Below are 20,922 nucleotides of genomic sequence, written 5' to 3'. Positions count from 1 at the left end.
CGAAGGTAGCCCAGAAGAATGTGGTTCGCACTTTTCGCGTGAAAAGAAAAGCATGAAGAGAAAATTTTTCGCCGATTTTCTCAATCCACCGTCCCCCGTGTCAGCGAACGAAAGCGAAGTGAAACGAACGCCTGGTCGTAATGGTCCAATTTGAAGGTCTCGAACACAGAGTTTTAGGCCCGCGTTACCTTTCGCCCGCTAACTGTCGATAATCGATTTCCGTTTACGTTTGACGGGCTTCCGTGCGTCTCTCACGAACAGTGTCACGGTTACGGCCGACAGGCGGCGGCAGCGGCGGATCCTTTAATTGAACACGCACTAGCCGCGCAGCGACAGCGATTGATTCGATCGTTTGCGTATCAATTGTTTTCCGCACGGCGAACGGCAAAAAAGTATTTTGTTTTGCCCCCAATAGCCACTTTCGATTGCTGCCGGCACGTGCCTGGCGTCCAGCTACTATTCCCTGGTTTCATTTTTTTTTTCTGCAATCTGAAAGCAGTTCAGTGAAGAAAGCAACCGGCGCGGCAACCAGAATTCGCCATCGTCCGGTTCGGCCCAGTGAAAACGGTAGCGACTATCGAAAACGTAAAAATGGTAAACAAACAATACAACGTGCACAACCCGAAGCTGCACAAATCGAAAGTCGGCCCGGGTGTTGGTAGTGGTGCTGGTGTTGGAGGAAGCGGAAACAGTTCGCCGTCACCGCTACGCAGCTGCTACAACATAATTTCCACGCGTCCTGACGCCGGCACCACCGACGAAGATGGGGCGTCCATCGGGAGCAACAGCAACAACGTCTCGGAACCGTCGGTGGGCGGCGGTCGGTCGGCTGGAGGAGGGCTGCATCGGCAGCTACCACCTCCGCCGCCTCCCCCTACCCACCGGCACCGGGGTGGACATCAGCAGCAGCCACAACAACAACAACCGCAGCAGCAACAACAACAACAGAACAATCTCGACGTCAGCAGCAGCCGCCGGGTAGCTGCTGGTGCTGATCCGATCGATCGGCGCACCGACGAGGAGGACGATCTGTACGGGCGCAACATTCAGTTCTACAGCGAGGGCAATCTGGTCGTCGTTCACGACGGGGCCGACGTGATCGGAGAGAACGGGCACACTGGGTCGCGGTTCCACCACGGGCTCGGCGCAGCGAAGGAGCTTTCCATCAGCGACATTGGCCGATTTCAGTACATTCTGCAGATGGATCGCGAAGTGGTGAGTTTTTTTTTTTTTGGCAATACTACTAAGGATTGGAAAATGTGAGCGGTGGGTCTCAACCCTGAACTCTTCTTCGATCCGCGTACTATTTATAAACCCGGGACCCGTACCGGCCCGAGGTGGCGTATTTGGGGGATTAACATAAATTAACATTTGCAGTTCGCCTGCAGTGGGCAGCCAAGAATGTGTTCGCCGCTTGCTATGCTGTCTCGGGGCGGAATCATTTAGACCATCTCTTTGACAGCACACAAAAAGTGAATCTTTCGGAACGATTTCGGACTATCGCCTATCGACCGAGCAAGTGAGCAATCACTTGCTGGTGCCCAATGAGCAATTTGGGACATCCGTTCATATTTCGCTCTACAAAGAGGTTCAGGCCCAGGGCAGAAAACAGAGTGTTCCGTTTACGGCCATAATGCTAATGGTTCTGCCTGTCATAAGGTTTGAAAGGTTTTATACTAGATCCAAAAAGAATCCGTTATTTTTGCGAGAAGTTCAAAACATTATTTAAGATGTTTCCGATGGCCTGATTGTAGCGACCTCGTCGTAGCGATATTTTTTAGAGTAAACAGTCCGCGAATCCGCACTTTCGAAGAATAAGTAACAGCACTTTCTCCGCGACGTCCGAGCCGTTCGGACGTGGCTCATCTAACGCGTGCTCACCACCAACGAGCGCGTTAACGAATTACATCTCAGGATCTCAAAATAAAAATAAGGAAACTTACGAAAGTTCCTAAATGATGTTCGCAAAATATGGAATGCCCTTTTTTCGTATATTATTTGCTAGTAGCTTCATAATGGCTCCTTCATAGAACTCTTGGCTCTTATTGGCGAAAAATTCAAGGAATCCATTTTCACAATCTTATCCTGATCTCAATTTCTTATGACTCACGAAGTTTTGTAATTGGAAGGAGGTGATGGCTTGGTGACGGGTCCTAACTACATGCTGAATGTATTAAAAGTTCCCAACCAAACTCCCGGAATTTCTGGTGACTCGCTACAAAGCTGTGTGACATGGTGTTGTCCTGACAAAACCTCTTCTGTCGGCGAAAGCTGACAATTTCTGGCAAATCGTTAGCTTCAAACATGCAGTTGTTGACAGTAGAGGTCTGAATGTAAATGTTTAGCCATACGGAAGCAACTCATAATGAATGATACGTTTCAGGTCCCACCAAATACACAGTAGCACATTCCTGTCATGCATTTTCGCTTTCATAAAAGGAAACTGTAAAATGTGCCGAATTTTCCTATTTTGACTTTAGAGTAAAGACATTTAAAATAATAAGGAAAGGAATTCGGAGTGTTCCTTACTAGCAAAGTTACCAAAGTGTGCCTTACAACGATTGTTAAATCGACGCACAGTTCCCCAAATGGAGCAAATACTAATTCCATCCGTCCACCACGAGGTTCCCATTGCCATACCAAGTCCGTCCGCTTGGTATCGCCGATTCGCTCTCCATACACTTCCGTTCCCGAAAAGCGACGCGTTTGTGCGCCCTCCTGACCTCGATCCGTCACAAAAATCTCATCGCGGGCCGGCCACCATCAAACATTGACTCCGAAACCGGTGATATTTGCTTCGATGGCCCCGGTTATTTTTGGAAACGGAGGTTATGTGGCATAACGCTCCTCGGAGGAGCACTGCGGCGCCCGGACGAGTAATCAATCAACGTGTCACGGGAAAATTAGCTCACGTTTTGTGAAATTACGTGGCTTAAGTTACCACGTGCTCCGGCTCTGCGGACCAAAATTGCGCTGATGTAATGGCGTTTTCGGAGTTTTCGTTTCGTCCGGCCAACAGTTCGGGTGTAAATGTCACCGAAGACAGCGCCGCCACTGGGGCGGTGTTCATCCATTTTAAGTGCCAATAACGAATTTTTAAATATGGTGAACTGAACTTGCGAGCAATTTTTATTGGCAATAAGTTTGGCTTTTAATTTAATTTCTGAAAACTGCTTCCCCAAAGTTCGCAATAAAGATACGAACACCGAAACGACATTCCGAATTCCATCACAAAAAGTGTATCCTAATCAACGGTGGTTTGTTGGCTCCGTAAACCGATGCCCAAACCAACCGCAAACAGGAAGTGTCTTCAACACCTTCCCGTCCCGAAACTCCTTCGATCGATTCGGGTCATTGGGTGGCACAAATGCGATAGTCGCAAAAGTTATGGCCCAAAGCGAAAAAGGCGCATTATGGTTATAAATAAATCGCTAAAACCGCGATGCTTTTGACGCCTGACGAAACACATCGGGGCGCGCTGGACCACGGATGGCCACGAATCTTTAATTGGACACTGGGCACGTTTGATTGCTCCTGCCCGGCTCGTCGGGACACCGAAAGTGTTTGCCGCCCTTCTGGCAATCCGTGAAAGGGGATTGGCAGTTTTATGGCGAGGAAACAAACCGTTTCGGGCGTATGGAATTCGGTAGACAAAAAGTGAAAGATTTACACAGTCCTTCGGCACCGTGTAAGTGGGGAGCCGATCAATTCCTATTGCCGTTTGGAAGCGATAGAAACTCCCAGCAGTGACTTACGATATGAGAGGTTTAACGAATCGTAGAACGAATCGTAAAAAGAAGAATCGGCCTGGTGTCCAAAATTCTGAAGCACAATTAGCGTGAAATATGTTTTGTTGGACCCCAAAATATCTTTGATGTTACTCCACCAACCTTATTGGTGGTGAAAACCTAAAAAGACTGGCCATTTGCATCTTCCAGTAGCATCTTCTTCTCACCGAAAGCGCAACACCGGTAAAGCTGCAACAGAGTACGGATCACGTCCGGAGCGTTACACAAAATTCACAGACCACACCAGACCTTGGGCCGGCATTACTCAAATCGCCGGTGCCCAATTTTGTAATGTCATTGGAGCAGCGGACGTCAAGCGCGTGGATCGTATCTTCCCCTTTATGAACCCCTTTGATGTATCTTCTACTCCTATCTCTTTGGCTTCGGCCAACGGTTGGTGTGTCTCTCGAGATCGCGCCGTTGCCACGCGCCGCGGGTGGGTTGAAATTTTGAGCAACAGATAGAGGCAGCCCCTGAATGGAGCTGGCGGTGCGCGATTTCCCACCGCTCGCCCAAAACCAATAGCCGGCCTGCAATCTTTCTGTAATTCTAGCACCACCGCGCTGCTGTCTGTGGATGCTTCCCACGCTGGGTTTCGAAGGAAATTGGTTGGCAAACCCAAGGTAAACACAAAAACACGCATTCTCCCACCGACGGGCGGCGGTGGCATGGGGGAGGCACAAGCATGGCGCGGCTACGAAGCTAATGGAAATGCACCATCGGTGCCGCTTACCCGAAGCCGGTGCCACTTGACGAATGGCCTTTTTTTGTCCTATCGCTTCTTTCGCCAACTTGTGTGCTTATGAATCTGTCCCAGGGCTCTGTTTCGAGCCTTTGTGTTTTTCGCATGATCCGGCTGAAGAATACTCGCATTTTGTAACCAGCTGTTCAGTTGCGCGACTTTGACACATAATTAATTTATTGTCCTTTCGATTGACTTGGTGTGCCTTGAAGAATGTTAGCCAAAAACATCGAAAAAGTTCGAAAACAAACTCGCTAAACAAAAGATTTCAATGCCGGTGAAGTGACAAACTCCTTAAAAGTAGCTCGAACCTGTGGCTGATGCATCGTGGCCCTTTGAAAACCATCGGCACACAGCGCAGCAGTCACCCACTTGTCCCGCTTCGTCGTCAGGTGCTTCGCTCTCTCTAGGTGCATCTGCATGCAATCGCCAGCGCCAGCGATTGCTGCTTGCGCTCCGTGCAAAGGTCATCCCAATGGTGGTCGTGACTGAGCATCGGGGTGCAGCGAGGAACGGAATGTCGAGAAGGACACAGAGCGCGAGCGGATGGGTATGACCCGGCCCTCGGAGCCGATTCAACCCATCACGCGCCCAATTGCATTGGGCATACCGGGGTCGGGGTAAATGCCACTCCGGGGAGCAGTATTGCCAGGCGGCGTCTCTGTGGCTCATCTGCACCGCGCGCGAAGACGAAGTGGATCGTGAGAGACCAACTGTTTTGAGACAATCTTACGGGTGACCCGTTTTGGGGCGCGCAATGCCGATCCACGTTTGCTAGCGAAAGCGACAATAAACCGAAAAACCTTGAAAAGTCGGTCAATGGCCGCGAGCGAACGATGAGCCCGTGCAGAATGTTGAGCAAAAATTTATCTTACTACTATGGACAAAAAATAACGGGAAACAGTTACAGTTTCTTTTAATATCGTGGTACGGTGCATCATGAAGTCTTTCTTCAACTTGCCTGTGAGACAATTCTTCTGGGACGCAAACTCGACCCAGATCGTTCCGCAACCAACGCATCGTTTACGGAGTATCTAAGAGTTAACGATGTAGATTTAGAAAAATAGAGAGGGATGTTTTGAGTTATAAGTGAATTCCCAATCATTTTTGTCCATAGTAGTTCAGATATTGTTCAGTTTCTGCTCTGGTGTGGATAGTACGATCCAATCCAAGCGAATTCGTGAAGATTTGTTCTTGAATTGTGGAATGATTTAATGACTTCTTAAAAAACTGCCGAATGTTGTTATGTTTATTATGGCTATTATCCGCAAAAAGATTTGTTTCAGGTTTCATTTGCTAGTGGTTCCGATCAGAATCCGGGAACATCCGGGGACGCTTCTGAAAAACAACACTTCCAAGTTCCTAGCGAGTGCTCCTCAGTCACCTAACGGTGGTGGCCTTCGCCACAGGCTCGTTCCGCGATTCGCCAGGCGCATACCATCGATAGCAAAAGTTGCCACCCTGCCACCTGCCCACCCGCGCGAAGACGCTCGGGGCGCGGCCGATCAACACATATGAAATCGAAAATTCCTTTCGCTACGTCCATTTCTCTTCGTCCCTGTGGCGCGGTCGTTGTCGGCGTCCGAATCGAGTTATGGTAAACCGCGTGGGGTGATGCCAAAAATAAATTCTACAACAGACCGGCCCGGACCCGGCACATGGCTCAGCGGCCCAGCTCCAATCGGTCGGCCAGGCCAAGAACTGGTCGGGCCGGTTGCGGCGGGGAGGCGCCAGAAGGCGGAAGGTCAACAGCAGCGTCAGCTGGGGAAGGAGAAATGACGAAAGCTTCCCACTCGGGGACCGGCCGCTGGCGTGAAGTTTCGCTTTCGAGAGACTTGTTTTCGTTCGTATTGTTTCGATTTCTTCGCTCTTCGCTTTTGCATCCATCGCATCCGTGAGGCTCCTCGTTCCGGCGGTCGGCTCCAGTTACCTAATGTATCATAATCGTTTTGACCGACGTTTCGTTTCGGAGCGCGCTAAGTGGTTCAAGAGCGAACGCATTTGACAAATTGATCCTCCTCGAAGGCCTCTCGGAAGGAAGCAAAGATCACCGACGACGTGCGACGCCATCGGCACCATCGGTGATGAGCGCCACCGTTGGGCCCCGCGTTGGGTGAGGTCAACTCCGTAGACCCGAAAACTGGAACAACACAACTGGTTGGAAATTAAATGGCCACTCGAGAGAGAGAGAGAGAGAGAGAGAGAGCGAGAAAATCGACACTGTGTCAGTGGCAGAAAATGTTGAATGAATGCCGAGCTGCTGCTGCTGTTACCTAATGTTTCCACCTTTTAAAGAATGCATTAATGTCGAGCATCGGTTGGTGAAGTTCACGTCACAAAAAAGTGTCCCACAAGAAAGCGCCCCACGAGCCAACACCTATTTATGGCAGCTTTGGTGCCTTTGCCTATGAAAATCATTGCACTGAAGGGGGGCTGCAAATGACGCATTAGCTCACCCTTTCGGGGTCTCGGTTTTTGGTTGAAGGTAAATTTAAATAAATTATAGCACCGCTCGAGGACAACTATCGCCCTGCATTGCCGCACATCTCGGTATTGATGCACACACTGTTTGGCTTACACTGAAGCCATCGTGAAGAGATTTTAAAGTGCACGCGGGATGCCTCTTCGGATGCCATCCTTGAACTATATGGAATCAATGGCTCGAGATCAATCAAAGGCACTTCGCAGGCATCCACATCGAATGGCTTGGGGGGCGCCCTTCAACGGAAGAAAACAATCCGTCTGGGCGTGTGGCGTCCCGATGAGAGTTTCCTCGGCCGTGCCTTTGGGTCTTCGCTGTGACTGTCTCAAACTTGACCGTGGCACGAACGGCTGGATGTTCAGCTGAGCTATTCACAAGATCTCTTAAGCCCAAAGTCCTGAATAGGCACTAAGAAGTGTTGCTCTCAAAATTCGATTTCAGCAATCATTGCCACTCAATGCCGGATGCAATGCCGTGATCGATGTCCTAGACGTCGGATCTTCGGTGTTCGATTTTTATGGTCAATTCGCCGGCACAGGCCAGTTCCTCCGGGTGCATAGGACACTGCTACGACTGGGGCAAGATCGGTGCGACCGAATCGCGTAACCGTGTTGTGGATCCAGTTTAGCCGGTCCAGCGCATTGGCATTGGGGGTCCAAAAATGGGTCCAAAACTGATTCGAACGGCGTCCTTGGTTGGAGTCCGTTTTTCGTTGTCTTTCGTGTTCCTTTTTTCCCATTCAATTCGTGTCCGAAACCGCGTCACTACGAGACGATGGATTCTAGACGGCAGGATGCGTGACCCTGCTGCTGCTGCTGCTGCTGCTGCGAGGCTGTGCAGTTGACCCGCGACTAACCTCTGGCAGCGCGAACAGAGTTCAAGCAATCACCTGCGATCTCATCTCTCGCTCGGTGGAGCATTTCGTTGCGAGCCTAGCGTCGTTGACATTGAAGTGTTGCCGCTCGGCAGACGATTCGGCTGGCCGATAGTCGGAAGGTCGTTATGGTTTGGGCTAAAAATAAAAATGTTTATTTATGAGATGCTGGCCGCCGGTCGCTCGAGATGGGCATTAGGAAAAGTATTGCAATCGTGTACTAGGTACTAGGATATTTTAGCTCTGCTGTTATTTATATTAAATTGAGGCCAAGTCTTCGTACCAACACTTAACGACCGAGAAAATTAAAAACAACAAAATTTGATGGACCCAGCATGGCCGTCAGCAAGGATAAGCAGTTGTCCTCCGCGAACGCTTGGTTCCGGTTGTGGTTATTTTCAGTTTCGAAAAGGCCTCGTTACTAGTGTTACTTGATCCCGTAGGGTGGAAGACGAATACCTTCAGTTTTTTCCCCTCAGTCTTTTCCCTGCCCGTTCGGTATTTCCCCACGACAGCCGCATGACTCAGAGCCTTCCCAATCGGCAGGCCCGATTGTGCTCTGTGCGCAATCCATTTATTGCCTCATAAAACAGAACAAGGGACCCTGCCGGAATCACGGTGTCCCCGGTGAAGGCGCCTCACCGTAAACCGACTGGTGATTGGCGCCGAAAGATGATGGAGATGATCTTTTGAGATTATGTTTCGAAACCGTTCGCTCTACTACTACCAGGGGGGGTTCGTCAATATCGCCGGCAACAGCATTGAGCTGTTGCCAATCCCAAGGCATTAAAGCATTCTTGTACGCTCCCTTTCGCTCCCCGGTGACTCGGCCATCCTTGGGACGGGCGTCGTAAACCGGAAATGTAGAATCGCATCGCACACCATCGGCGGTATTTTATGAGCTACACGAACGTGCTCAACAGCGACGGTATGACGATTTTTCGGTCCAGCATATTTACAATCTTCTGGCCGACAGGATGGCTCACTGTTAACTTGGGCGCACAGCTTCTTGTCTAACAAGATAGCACTCATAAAGCGATTGATGGTACCACTCGTGGCCGGCTGCTTGTAAAGTTCCAAACATGTGGCGGACAGTCTCCGAAACCTTCGCAGCTCTTTGGAGACGGTTCAACCATTGTCTGAAGCACATCGTGCTGAGACGTTTCTGTATGCTGGTTGAATACTACACGATTCTACGCTTTTTGCAAATATTGATTTGATGTAAACCATACTTCTTTTGTTGTAAGGCCATGAGTCAAGTCACTGCCAAAAATTCTAAATATAAAATCTACAACTACGAAGTAAAGTTAACGGTTCCCCTCGGTTTTAGCAGCTTGTGGCACACCACACCTTTCTGGTCCCATCAGACTCACAATATTGTTCTTTTGTCGATTCGAAATGTCGTCGAAATTTTCGAAATTTCACATTTGATTTCTCGCTGTTCATGCTGCCGTTCGTTCATGCAATCTCCTGGATCTTTCCAAGGGCCTTTAGACATACGGAAATGGTGTATTAGGACAAATTTAGCAGATCCACGAGTTGTTGTTGCGTTCGCGTGTCATTTTCGTCCGAAAGTTCTTTTGGTTCAGCGTCCTCGCAATGCAATGATGAAAGCAATGATTTAGGATCCGAACCAAAACCTTCCATCTTGAAGACACCGGGTCTAGGCGTTTCTTAAATGCCCACTCACTCGTTTTAAAATTTAGTACGCACACACGCCGCTCACGCCATCGCGTCACACAAATTATCAATAACATAAGTGCCCTTAACAAATCGCCATATCGTGATCACTTGCCACAGCATAGTTGTTCCTTTTAACTTCCATTTCATTTGCGGCGCACGATCGCCGGCGATGGATTTATCGTCCTCAATTTAAATAGTCTGCTGCGTGGTTCTACAGTATTACTTTGTGCCTTCACAGCTCAACTCGTTAGCCCGCAATGACGCTACTGTGCGGTACTGCTGCTGCTGCCGCTTGGACTGTCGCTAATGACCACTCTGAAACTATGCATGATAAATGTTTTCTTTGTCACCTTGCCCGAGGCTGGCCGTATTTCAAGACGCGCGACATTGACCGGTATTGATTGGTTCTTTGGCATCCTTCGCCAACGCCGACGGACTCATCGACTCATTACTCGACTCTTGGCAATTATTCACCATTGCGCGGGAGCAACAAAAACAAAAAACTGGCAACCGAAGGCATCATTCGTTTAAAGGAGCCACACCGCGGTAGCAAGTGAGCGGTAGCAACGCACACGGTCTGCACGGTGGTCACGGTGACCGAAATGGTCGCATTAATGACCGTGTAGGTTCGAGGAAAACTCATGGCTGCGTGCATCATAAAGGGGCCGTTTCTCTTCCGTCGGATCGGGTCTACGGGAGTTCTCAATGTGGAATGTTTCACCAGCGTGTTGTCACCGAAGTTTCCAAGCGATGCAACACTACATGGGCTTAGTCGCGCGTTTCGGGGTGTTGGATCGCTTCCGAACTGGAACTGGTTTTGCTTTGTATCAATGCCACGCTCGATATCGCCTTCAGCGCTCAGCAGCGCAGCTGCGCTCGAAGATGGTTGTGCAGCGGCGACGCACACCGCCGCGGCCATTAGCATAACTCACCCGGCACCGTGTGGTTGGAAACGAGCAGCGCCTGACTTCATTAGCGGTGGCCGCCCCCGGTCGACCGAGACCGAAGAGCTGCTGCTTCTGCATTTGAATAACTGGAACAAAATAGTCGATCTTCGGCCGCGACCGGGCCGGTCTAGGGCCGATTGCCTTCAAGCGAGCCGCCGTGAGGCTGTGAGGTCACTTCTCCGGCTGTCAACCGGCTTTTCTGTCAAACTTATCGGTCGCCTGCATCGGTCCCAGGAGTCCAGTCGGTTACTCCTTCTGCAGCGAAGGCGCGCGCGTGCGATAAGGTTCGTCGCTTGCGGAAGCGATAAAGTCTTTCGTCCGCTTTTCGACCCTACGGCCCTGGGGAAGGTGTTTTCGCCCCGGTTCGAGTCCGTTACGTTGAGCCAGTGTAATGATCGTGCGATCGGCTATAAGTATGATAATGGTTTTTTCTTCTCCCCTCATGTCCCGATCCCCGGCCCACGAGGCCGCAGGCCAGGCCGCTGTGGGGGCTGATAAGCGGCAGCGTATTACGTTATCTTCCGATTTTATGAGGACCAAACTTGTTTTCGTAAACCTTCACTGGTACAATAGTTAGCATGTTTGTTAAGTAACCGTACCGCTGGTCACTGTTTGTTGCGGTTTACGCATATGCAATTTAACATTTGTCGTGAAAAGCAAAACATAATTGGGTTTCGTATTTCTGGGGATTTGAAATTATGTAAATACTTTTTCCACTAACTGAAGCCAAACCTAAAATGACTGTATTGCTTTCAATAATCAACGGAACGAAGATCAAATCTGAACAATCCACACTTTGCCCTATGCTTGGTGCGAATGGCAAAGAGGCAAACGACCCAACATATCGTTTGGGGTCTCTCAACGGGTTGACGGTGATCGCATGGTTCCGTTTTTGTCGCCATTATTAGGTGACTAATCACCGTGGTGCGATCGCCGGCACAACAATGGCTTATTTAGCCAGGCAACCCAATATGGACACATGTTTGGACGTGAAACCTCGGAAAAGCTCTCCCATGGGCACCAATGCATACACAGTGGCGACGGCATTCTCCCCAGGCTCAAGGGCCCCTGGCAGAGACGGAAGTTTGCCGTGGAAGGGTCTGCAGAAGTGCAACGAAGGCCACATACCGCACGCTGCCGCACGGGCCATTGTTTCCGATACCAAGCCGTAAGGCGAGAGCGTTGGCCGAAAACCGCTATAATAATTCGCCAACGCATGTTGGACACTTTTTCGCAACACACCTTCACCACCTTCCACCGGTGAGGCCAACGCCATCCACTTTTCCGTCCTTCGGCAGGCCTTGGCTTGCACTGGAACCAGAAACACACAATGAACGGGTTCACTACGGCGGCTACGTTGGCGTGCTGGTGGTTTTTGGGGTGGTTTACACGTGTGACGAACATGATAAAAACATGGCCGCCCGGTGTAGGGCGGCCATTTCCCTTCCCGAGTTTCCCCAAAACGACTCACCCAATGGAAAGAAAACCAATTATTTCCTGCAAATTGCGTCCATTGTTTGTGTAGTTTGTTGATTTTCACCCTGATAGGGGTAGATGCCGAACCCAGTTGCCCGACTCGTGCGAAGACGTGTTATGTAAAGCCCTTTAATCGGTTGGATTGAACCAAATAATAAATAGAAATTAGTTGTAATTTGTTGTACAAATTAAAATAAAATTTTGATTACAAGCTTCCAGTTCAAGGAGCAGCAGGCATTCGCTCTTTTTTGTGGCATAATGTTTCGCAGAGAAGTACGGCCGTGCAATCATTGGTTTAAAGTGTCCATTACAAACAATACCCAACATTTAGGGGTTTGATAAATAGAGTCTGAAAAACTAGACTGAAAACATTTCCATCCTGTTTCCAATTTCCTTGAAATACAAAAATACGCTTCGTAAGCGATAATGAGTTACTAGCGACGATGATGTGCTCCTGATTAAATGGTAACCTTCCAATTGATCGTATGCTGCATTTTGAGGTCTTCCCTATTTTTGCAGAGACCCTGAACTGCTCCGATCAATACTTCCCTCGTGCTTCCAATGGGTAACGGCTGGTAACAAATGCATGGGCTTATCTCGCAAAAAAGGAGACAAAAACGGACCAGAAAGGAAACAACAATGGACCAAAAAGGAGACAACAACGGACAACGGTAAACAATGGAACGTGGCAAAATAGGGAACGCAATGCTCGTCCTGTGTTGTGCTTATGAATTCTAATACCTACCAGCCATCCGACAGTCTTAAATGGATTATAACATGTCAGAATTGAGCGTCTCTTGCCCTCGAACTCGACCTGTAATAAAGGTCCCAAAGGAACGGATGAAAAAAAAACAGATAATAAGAACCCAAAAAAACCAAGCTCAAAGGGTGTTGAAAAAACTCTTTAAAGGGCAGAAATGTACCGTAAATGATTTGACCCAAGTGCATACTGGCAGAATGGAAAAGACGTAAAAAAACTGACCCAAACAAGAGTTGCGCTATTGATACTCAGATGTATCTCAAACCGTGGATCCTTACCAACTTGCTAACATAAGTAAGAAGTTCCTCGTGTAGCTACAACTTGAATAGAATTGTGTGGTTTGATTAGACTGCGAAATAGTAGTAGATAGTATAGTAGATAAATAATCGAAATCGAAACCATATTTGAGGAAGATTGTTAAAATGAACTGCGAGCTGTTCGCACCCTAATTCATGTCGATGTTCCGCTGTCCACCTGGAGCAACGTTGGCCTAAGAAGCACAGCAAAAAGACCCGCCGGTCTAAGGAGAATCGAGAAAATTACTCAAAACACACATGTCTCGGGTTCGTTTCGCCAAAAACCGCCAAACGCCATTCACTTCCTTCTCTACGCGGGATTGTTACGCCGCAGACGCATTGCTGCAACGTGAAGAATTTCCATCCGACAAGTGCGCAAGTGCAACGGTCCAATCGGCAGGCCGAAGCTCGTGACCAATCAATCAGTCACCTCAAGCCGTCCGTCCGGAACTCGGACGGCGAACGCAAATTTTCGAAACATTCTTTCGCCTCCGAAAGCGGCGCGATTTCGTGCACACGGGCCAGTTTTTGGCCAGTTCTTCGGCACCGATGCACGCAATAATGCATGCGCGAGGCGCTCACGCGCGCGCTATTTTTATGTTCCGTACGCGCGCACCATTTGCACGTGTGGCGCCATTTTCCTCCGTGGTTTGCGCAAAGCGGCTTCGCGTGGCTCGCGCTGGCTAACGATCAGCAGCTCGCCCGATCCGAGAAGGGTGATCGAGAGTGGTCACTCTGCGGTGTTGGCCGAGTGATGATGACCGTTGCGTTACCGTTGCCAATGTGTTGCCGGTCGTGAAGCGTGGAGTATGTCAGCGATTGCGCCATGATCACTGCGCCCCGTCATGCTTTGGCTCCTTTTCTGTGTGTTTTGTTTTGGTGGATCCACTTTGGCCGATTTTTTTGGGCACGACGAATTGAAATTATAATACATGGGTGAGGAAGTATGTGCAGAGGACGATTGCCTGCCATTGACGTTCGTGTGGCTGTTTTTAGACATCTGTGAGGCCAAACATTCAATCATCAGTTTCAGTTGGATGGATAGTAATTTAGTTAAGTTACATTTTGAACTATTTAAGCAACAAGAGATGGGTTGAGATGAGATTTCTATCAAAAAGCATCCGTAATCGCTCCAAATTACCGTTCCAAGGGCTCCGATAAGGATAACGAATTTACACCTTGTAGTAGTTTATTATTTATCACTCCGATCGGCCGGAAACCTACGCGTGGAATGCTGCAGCATAAACGCCGCTTTATGCCGCGTTCCAAGCGAATGGGCTACACACATCGGGCCGTCCGGTGTTCGCAAGCCCCGTGGATGATCAATTTCTTCCTCCTCTGGCCGACCGACCGACACCGGCGAAGTCTTCGTGTAGCGAGGCACTACAAGCGAGGCGCTACGCACATTCTGGTGCCGGAGTGGAAAACCTCGCACACGCTCGTGGGGTCGCGGCGAGGCGGGGTTGATTATGTAAAATTCACGTGTGCAATTTCCGTGGCGTAATCCGTTGCTGCGCCCGAGACGCCCAGCCCCGACACCGCACGACCCGGAACATATGCGGCGCGGCCCTCCGTGAGACTAACGCGTCTAACATCTCGGGCACGATCGGATCGGAAAAAGGGGTACGATTTGAGAAGCATCGAATGAAATGTACAGAGAAAAAAAAAACCAACACCAGCCGGCAACCAACATTCAGCTACGTTGTCGACTGATGAATTTCATACACCGATCGACACCGAATAAGTGAAACACACTTCTCTCGAAACGATCGCCAAAGTTAAAGGCCCCCGGCAGGAAAATGGCTCACCGGCCCACGGAAAACGCTTTCCAATCGCGCCGATCGCCGGTGCCGGTGCGTTGCCAATCGATCGATTGCATAGGTTGGCAAAAGTCGGACAAAAACCGCTCAAAAACATATCGATATCGACGCCGATCGTTTGGATTGAGGCTTGGCGCAATTTTTTGGCCAACCGGCCACCACGGCCACACGGGTGGAAATGCGAAATTGGAAAGCCGGGCAGCGGGGCAGCGGGGCAGCGGGGTGGGGCATCTCGCCCCGCCTCGGACGATTAGTCGATTGGCGTGCTGCCGGTTCAATGCTAAACTAATCAAACGCAAAAACATGAGGTGAGTGGTTTCGCGCTTTGATTTAGTTTTATTTGGTTCTCAGCTCGCCGTGTGGTTTGCTACCAAAAAAAAGTCCGAAACTCCGGCCACAAAGCGCATGGCCACCAACAATGCGTGTGTCCTTCGAGGGTTCGGGCAAGCGAATTGCCCAAACATCGGAAACTTTATGCGCGCAAGCTTATGAACCACAAGCTCGGAAAGGCGTTTAAAGTTTGCTGAACGAAAAATAGGCATATCGAATGGTAATGAAACTTATGATTGATTTTTTAAATGAATATGCATCTTCAGATTAAGTATTAATCGAAAATACCTGTAGCATTAATCTGCGAAAGGAAAAGTTACATAATTGATGTGCAGAATTTCTCTAAAATGTCCCCTATTGCCATAGAATGCAATATGATGATTTAACTTATAAGGTTTTATTCACTCCAATTAATTTTTGTCGAACGCCAAAGTCAAAATTCATTTTATTAACTGTGTACCAATCTTCCAACCTATTTCACATTCTTGACATTCCACACGCAAATGTTTATTTAAAATAATATGTTAAGCATTATTTAAAATTATTTAAAAAAAATTAACCCCAAACAAATGAACGATGGTTGATGAACAAAAATGATGTAAAATGTAATTTAAAAAAACCGCAAAGTTCCGGTCTGGAAATAACGATCCGTACACTTGTTTGTTGTCCATAATGTTGATCATGAGCGACAATTACACAACGTATCCAGATTCATCCAGATAAAAATTATTTGGACACAGTTTTCAGAGTTAATTGGAAATAGATGCATTAGCTTACGTTGGCCTTTAACTCGTTAAAATGCAGTTTTGAAGAGGTGGCTGTTGTTGAAAATTTGCAATAAATATCTGAAGCGTAGTAGCAATTCTTCTTCCATGAATGGAACCATTTTATTGAGGGACTCTCTAAGTACCGTATTAATAGCGTCCTAGATTTGGGGACGATTTCGGCATTCACACCCCGAAAAGCGCCTCATTTTCGCCCCTCCGATCGACCAAAAACCTCAAAGTTGCATCACAATTCCGATTCGGTTCACGCTGTCTGTGGAGAACGTAAGGTCACGCACAGGTTGACGCACGGAAGACACCTTCATGATCGTCCGAAGGTGACGTTTCCATCTCGTGGGATCGACTCAATTGAATTTCAATCACGCATCATCTCGGACCCAGCATGACGCATGACAAGACAATGGTTTAGATCCAAAGATACCGACTGGATCCGAATTTCGAATTACATCGCAAGACGTAAGGCGTATTGGACCGGGGCATACAACGGGGCATGTTGCTTTCGTCCCTATGCTTTCTGTTTTGCTTTATAACATAATTTACATCGCGGAAATCAGCATTTTCATTTAGCGGTTGGTTAACACACATTACTTTAATTCGATACATTAACTCCTCATTCCCTAGCCTTGCGGCCGGTGCGTTGTTCGACATTCGACAGTCCGATAAGCCGCATGAGGAAGTTTCTGGGTGAACGAACCGCGCCGCCTTATGCTTCGTTTTGGTTGTAAGTTTTTGCTATCAATTAAGATTCCTTCGCAGAGTCAACAGCCCTTTACCGCTCGATGGTTACAAGCAATTTCTTGCGGTTGTTATCGTCCGACGCGAATGAGCTCTTGGTGCGCTTCTTTTGAATGTCAAACGAATGCAAAATATTCTATCATTCACATGCAGGGCACGTGCTGGCCCCGTTCGTCGCACCTCGGTTACATGCGTAGCGGGATGATACGGTTAAATCCGAAGGGGGTGTCTTCCGAGACGGGGGGGCCCTTTCTCGGCTGACACACTTAACTTGCCGCTGCTGCTGCTGCCGCTTCTTAGACCGACAGGCCGATTACAATCGAAAGTGATGCCACAAAAGTATGCCACACCGAGATTACATCAGAGAGCGGCGGCGGCTCTTGGAATGCAGGAAGCATAAAGTAACGAACGGCGAACGAGGTGCATCTGTTTGACAGCTGCATTCGTTCCAACCGCTTCGCTTTCGTCGCGCTTTCGGTGCACTTTCGCCCGGGACAGTGGAAAGTTCGAAGGGTGCCACTTGGGGCATCCAAATGTTGTCAGCGATTTGCATCCAACGATTGCATCAGCGATTTTGGAGATGCTCGAAGATCTGTTTTATGTTGCTAATTACGTCCGCAGCATTCCGTGTGCACATAAGTATTAATCACAGCCGTGCCATGATTTAAACGCATTTATTTTACTTACAAACTTCTTTAATTAATTACTCTTTCATTGTACCAACAAAATCGATCATCAATTTCTATAATCGTTTTTTTTATAGAAGAACGAACCCATATTTATTGTTCGATCGATGATTTGTGGCATATGTTGGTAAAACTCGAATTATGTTGCATCGGTGCGATTTTCATTTGTACAATACAATATTAAAATACTTTATCGCCTATTCGATAATTTTACCTAAAATTATATGGAAATTTATGTAAAAACATCGTTTATCTTATCAACGTTTATCGTATTTTTAGGTATTTTTAACTACGAGCAGAACTATGAACGTTGTGAAGAAGCGTTGTCAGTTTTGGTTTAACATTTTCAATTCAATGATCAACACTGGTTCAAATGATTCAACACTGGTCAACATTCATTAAACATTAAGCACGGCGATTGAGCTTAAACTGAATTTCATTTGAATTTAAACCAGAATTAGCCAGCTAAGGGTTTGCGAAAATATCAAACAAAATCATGAAACGGATACACAAAATTCGATTAATTTTTAAAAGCTAATTATCACAGCTGTCGGTCCGGCACCACTATCATCGTCGAACGGAGCCACGGTTCATGTATGACCGGTATTAAATTTGAGCACATAAATAAACAATTCTTTACCCATTTACCACCGGTAATGTATTATTCGCTGTCGTAGATTTGATTTTTGATATCGGCCAGCTGACTCGTCGACGTAATACGGAAAAGCGACCAAAACTAGCTGTCTGTTGCCTACCCTGTCTCGAGCCTGTCAATTCCCTTGGCGGTCTTGGCGTCTTGGGGTTTTGGCGCCACTCGCAACGAATTACACGACGCATCTTCACTTTTACTTTCACGCTCCGTGTTCCGTCCCATTGTGCCCTCGGCTCGGCTCGTTGTCATCGCTCCCGGTGTGTGATTTACCCATTGGCCATTTATGTGGTTTGGCGGCGCTGATCGATTTCCAACTACTGTGCACGCTTTTCACAATGCTGCAAAGAAAGCAAAAGCTACGCATTTTTCCATTATCTCACAGGTACGTGAGCGTGCGGAGGCCATCTCTTGGAATGCACGACATTTCGCTACCATTCACCATCAGCCGACAGCGTTGGGTCGGCGCGACTGAAAGTTAGTTGACTGGAAAGTAACGCTCGGGAAGCAAAACGAAGCGAAGATCCAACGGGAATCTGATTGCAGCAGATTGGACGATGCTTTGGCGGACGTGCCGATCATACCAAGGCATCCGAGGCTTCCTTGACCAGCCTTTTGGCCTGTCCAGCGTTATTGTTTTACTAAAAATATATAACTCGTATATTCAGAGAGGCTTCCGAAAGCGAGACCGACAGCTTCTAGTATTTGGCGCAAAGAGTAAAAATTATCATACCATACAAGCTTGTGGCTTATCCTTGGAAATGGATTCGTGGCATAACCGGGTGTCAATTCGTTATCAATCAGTCCACCGATCACCGGCCCCCGTAATGTTGCAGCATAATAAAACATCAATTTGCCAATTACGATCCACCTGCCGGTTTCTCAAGATGGAACCGTATGAATCATTCACGACTGTGGACCACGACAGAGTGAAAGAGTGGAGCCCCCAGAAAACGGGGAAAGCAAAAGTCAGCCGTGGTCGGCGTCCTGTTGACGGCGTGATTAATTGCTGCACCGTTTGCCTCTCACGACCCGCAAGTAATAAAACCGTGATTGAAGCCGTGCTGATCTCCCGCTCGGTTGCCAAGTAATTGGTTTGTAAGAAATCGCAATTGACATTTACCCGGAGCAGGATTTCCCGGATTAGCGCATCCTCGAGCTAGGCAGAGGGTTCAATTTCCCTGCCATCGTAAGAAATGTCCCTCATCAGCACGTGCTCATCCTGGCCGGGGTGCCCGGAGTGATGCCATCCCGTCGGTTTCTATTTTTTTATCATTTGCTGGTGGCAATCAATTGCTTCCTGCTTCACCTTGAGCGACGCCAGTGAAACGATGGCCGTCAATGGCGGTCGGTCGACCGTGGCTGCTTCCCGAACACATCGGAGCATAAATTGCATCGATGTTGCCTTCGCCAAGTTCGATCGATTGTGCCGGTTTGTACCATCGTCGGGCACTTGTCCGAGGTGCCGGGTGTTAACGAAACACGCGGGCGGCACCACATAATTGGTTCGTCAGCACCATATCACTCGTCATCGGAGCGGAAAATTAATTCGGCCGAACAACGAAAAGAATGGTTAATGCGGTGTGCAGACGAGAGTGAAATGGAAACGATTAAAGTATTATGTTCATCAACGAGACGGGACGGTCGGACAGGAGAGATTGAAACATTACGATTGAGCGGTCAAAACATGTTCGTTCGTGGTTCGTGACGCCATACCTGTCATCTTTTCGGAACTAAACCCGTCTTAAAAATATATCATTTTGGTCGTAATATTACTCGTTTTGAATATGGCGAGTTTTCCGTTTGCTTTTTCCTGTGGCTTTAGTTATTTAATTTAGTCCGTTAGTAATAATTTGTTGCACAAATGTTATATGAACACTATTATGTTAATATTGAAATTATCCTGCCCATAATTTGCTTAGCACAAAACAGACAGTTTAATACGTTTAAGAACTGAAGCGAAAAATTAGTGGGAATGTTTTTTACTGTGCATTTCGATGATGTCATTGGATCAACCTTACAATGCTTCTCAAATACACTCATAGAACAGTGATACTTTCAATATGCTGCAGTTTGCTGCTTGCTGCTTTCATTCTTCGCTGGGAAAAGTAAACAGTCCGAGCGCCAAGGTTATGGCTCACATCAACTTACTTCCCACCAGCAGCACCTCACCGTCCCGGTCGGCCATTGACGGTGTTAAGCCGGGTTCCTTTGACTAAATTTCCGTTCCCACCCTTGACAAGCTGCGCGGCGACAACAAAGTTCTTCATTGGCCGCACGGAGCGAGAATTCAATATTACGCGATGTGGTTGCAAAATCAATCAGCAATTTGGCCAGCCCATGCTCCGGCCACCTGCAGGTCACCCTCGGTGACACGGGGCCGCCGAACAATGAACGGACTGTGCGTAATTACCGCACTTTTGATGTGATTTTCCACAACGCATTTTCCATCCGGCGCCCGCTCGGGGTCACGCTCGAAAGTGATCAAAAAAAAAATTATCAACCAAAAAACTCCGATGTCCGATTGAAACTGGACGTTCATTGTGGACCTTGGTGCTTGATGTCAGCACGAGTCAGCTTTTGAGCCGTAACGCAGCGGATTTAAGCAAAAGTCTCACACGAAATTGCTCCCGATGACACTCGCGAGAAGTTGCCGTGTTTTTCGTCGTTAGTCCTCGGTACACTTTTTCAAGAACGACCCGAGCCAAGTCAACAATTACCGCAACAGCACTGAAATCTTGATTGGATCGTGCCTTTTTTGGTGACAAATCGGACATTTTTTTCCGATTCACTAAGCAATAATTTTATGAATTTGATCTACTCGTGTTCATGTTTATGTCATTGGGTAGCGTTGATCGTAATATTGAAG

At 48.0% G+C, this 20,922-nt stretch overlaps 1 protein-coding gene across 1 annotated transcript in view; it reads left to right on the top strand.

The window, feature by feature from the left end:
* Nucleotides 1-591: 591 nt before the first annotated feature.
* LOC131216388 (uncharacterized) overlaps nt 592-20,922 on the top strand; it is a 38,261-nt gene continuing 17,930 nt past the window's right edge. The window contains exon 1 of the mRNA XM_058210869.1: nt 592-1,215. Within this exon, the coding sequence (XP_058066852.1) occupies nt 592-1,215 (624 nt within the window). The remainder of the gene's footprint in view (nt 1,216-20,922) is intronic.

Source organism: Anopheles bellator, chromosome 1 (genome assembly GCF_943735745.2).
Source record: "Anopheles bellator chromosome 1, idAnoBellAS_SP24_06.2, whole genome shotgun sequence".
NCBI classification, from domain to species: domain Eukaryota; kingdom Metazoa; phylum Arthropoda; class Insecta; order Diptera; family Culicidae; genus Anopheles; species Anopheles bellator.
This window is presented reverse-complemented; position numbering and strand designations above follow the sequence as displayed.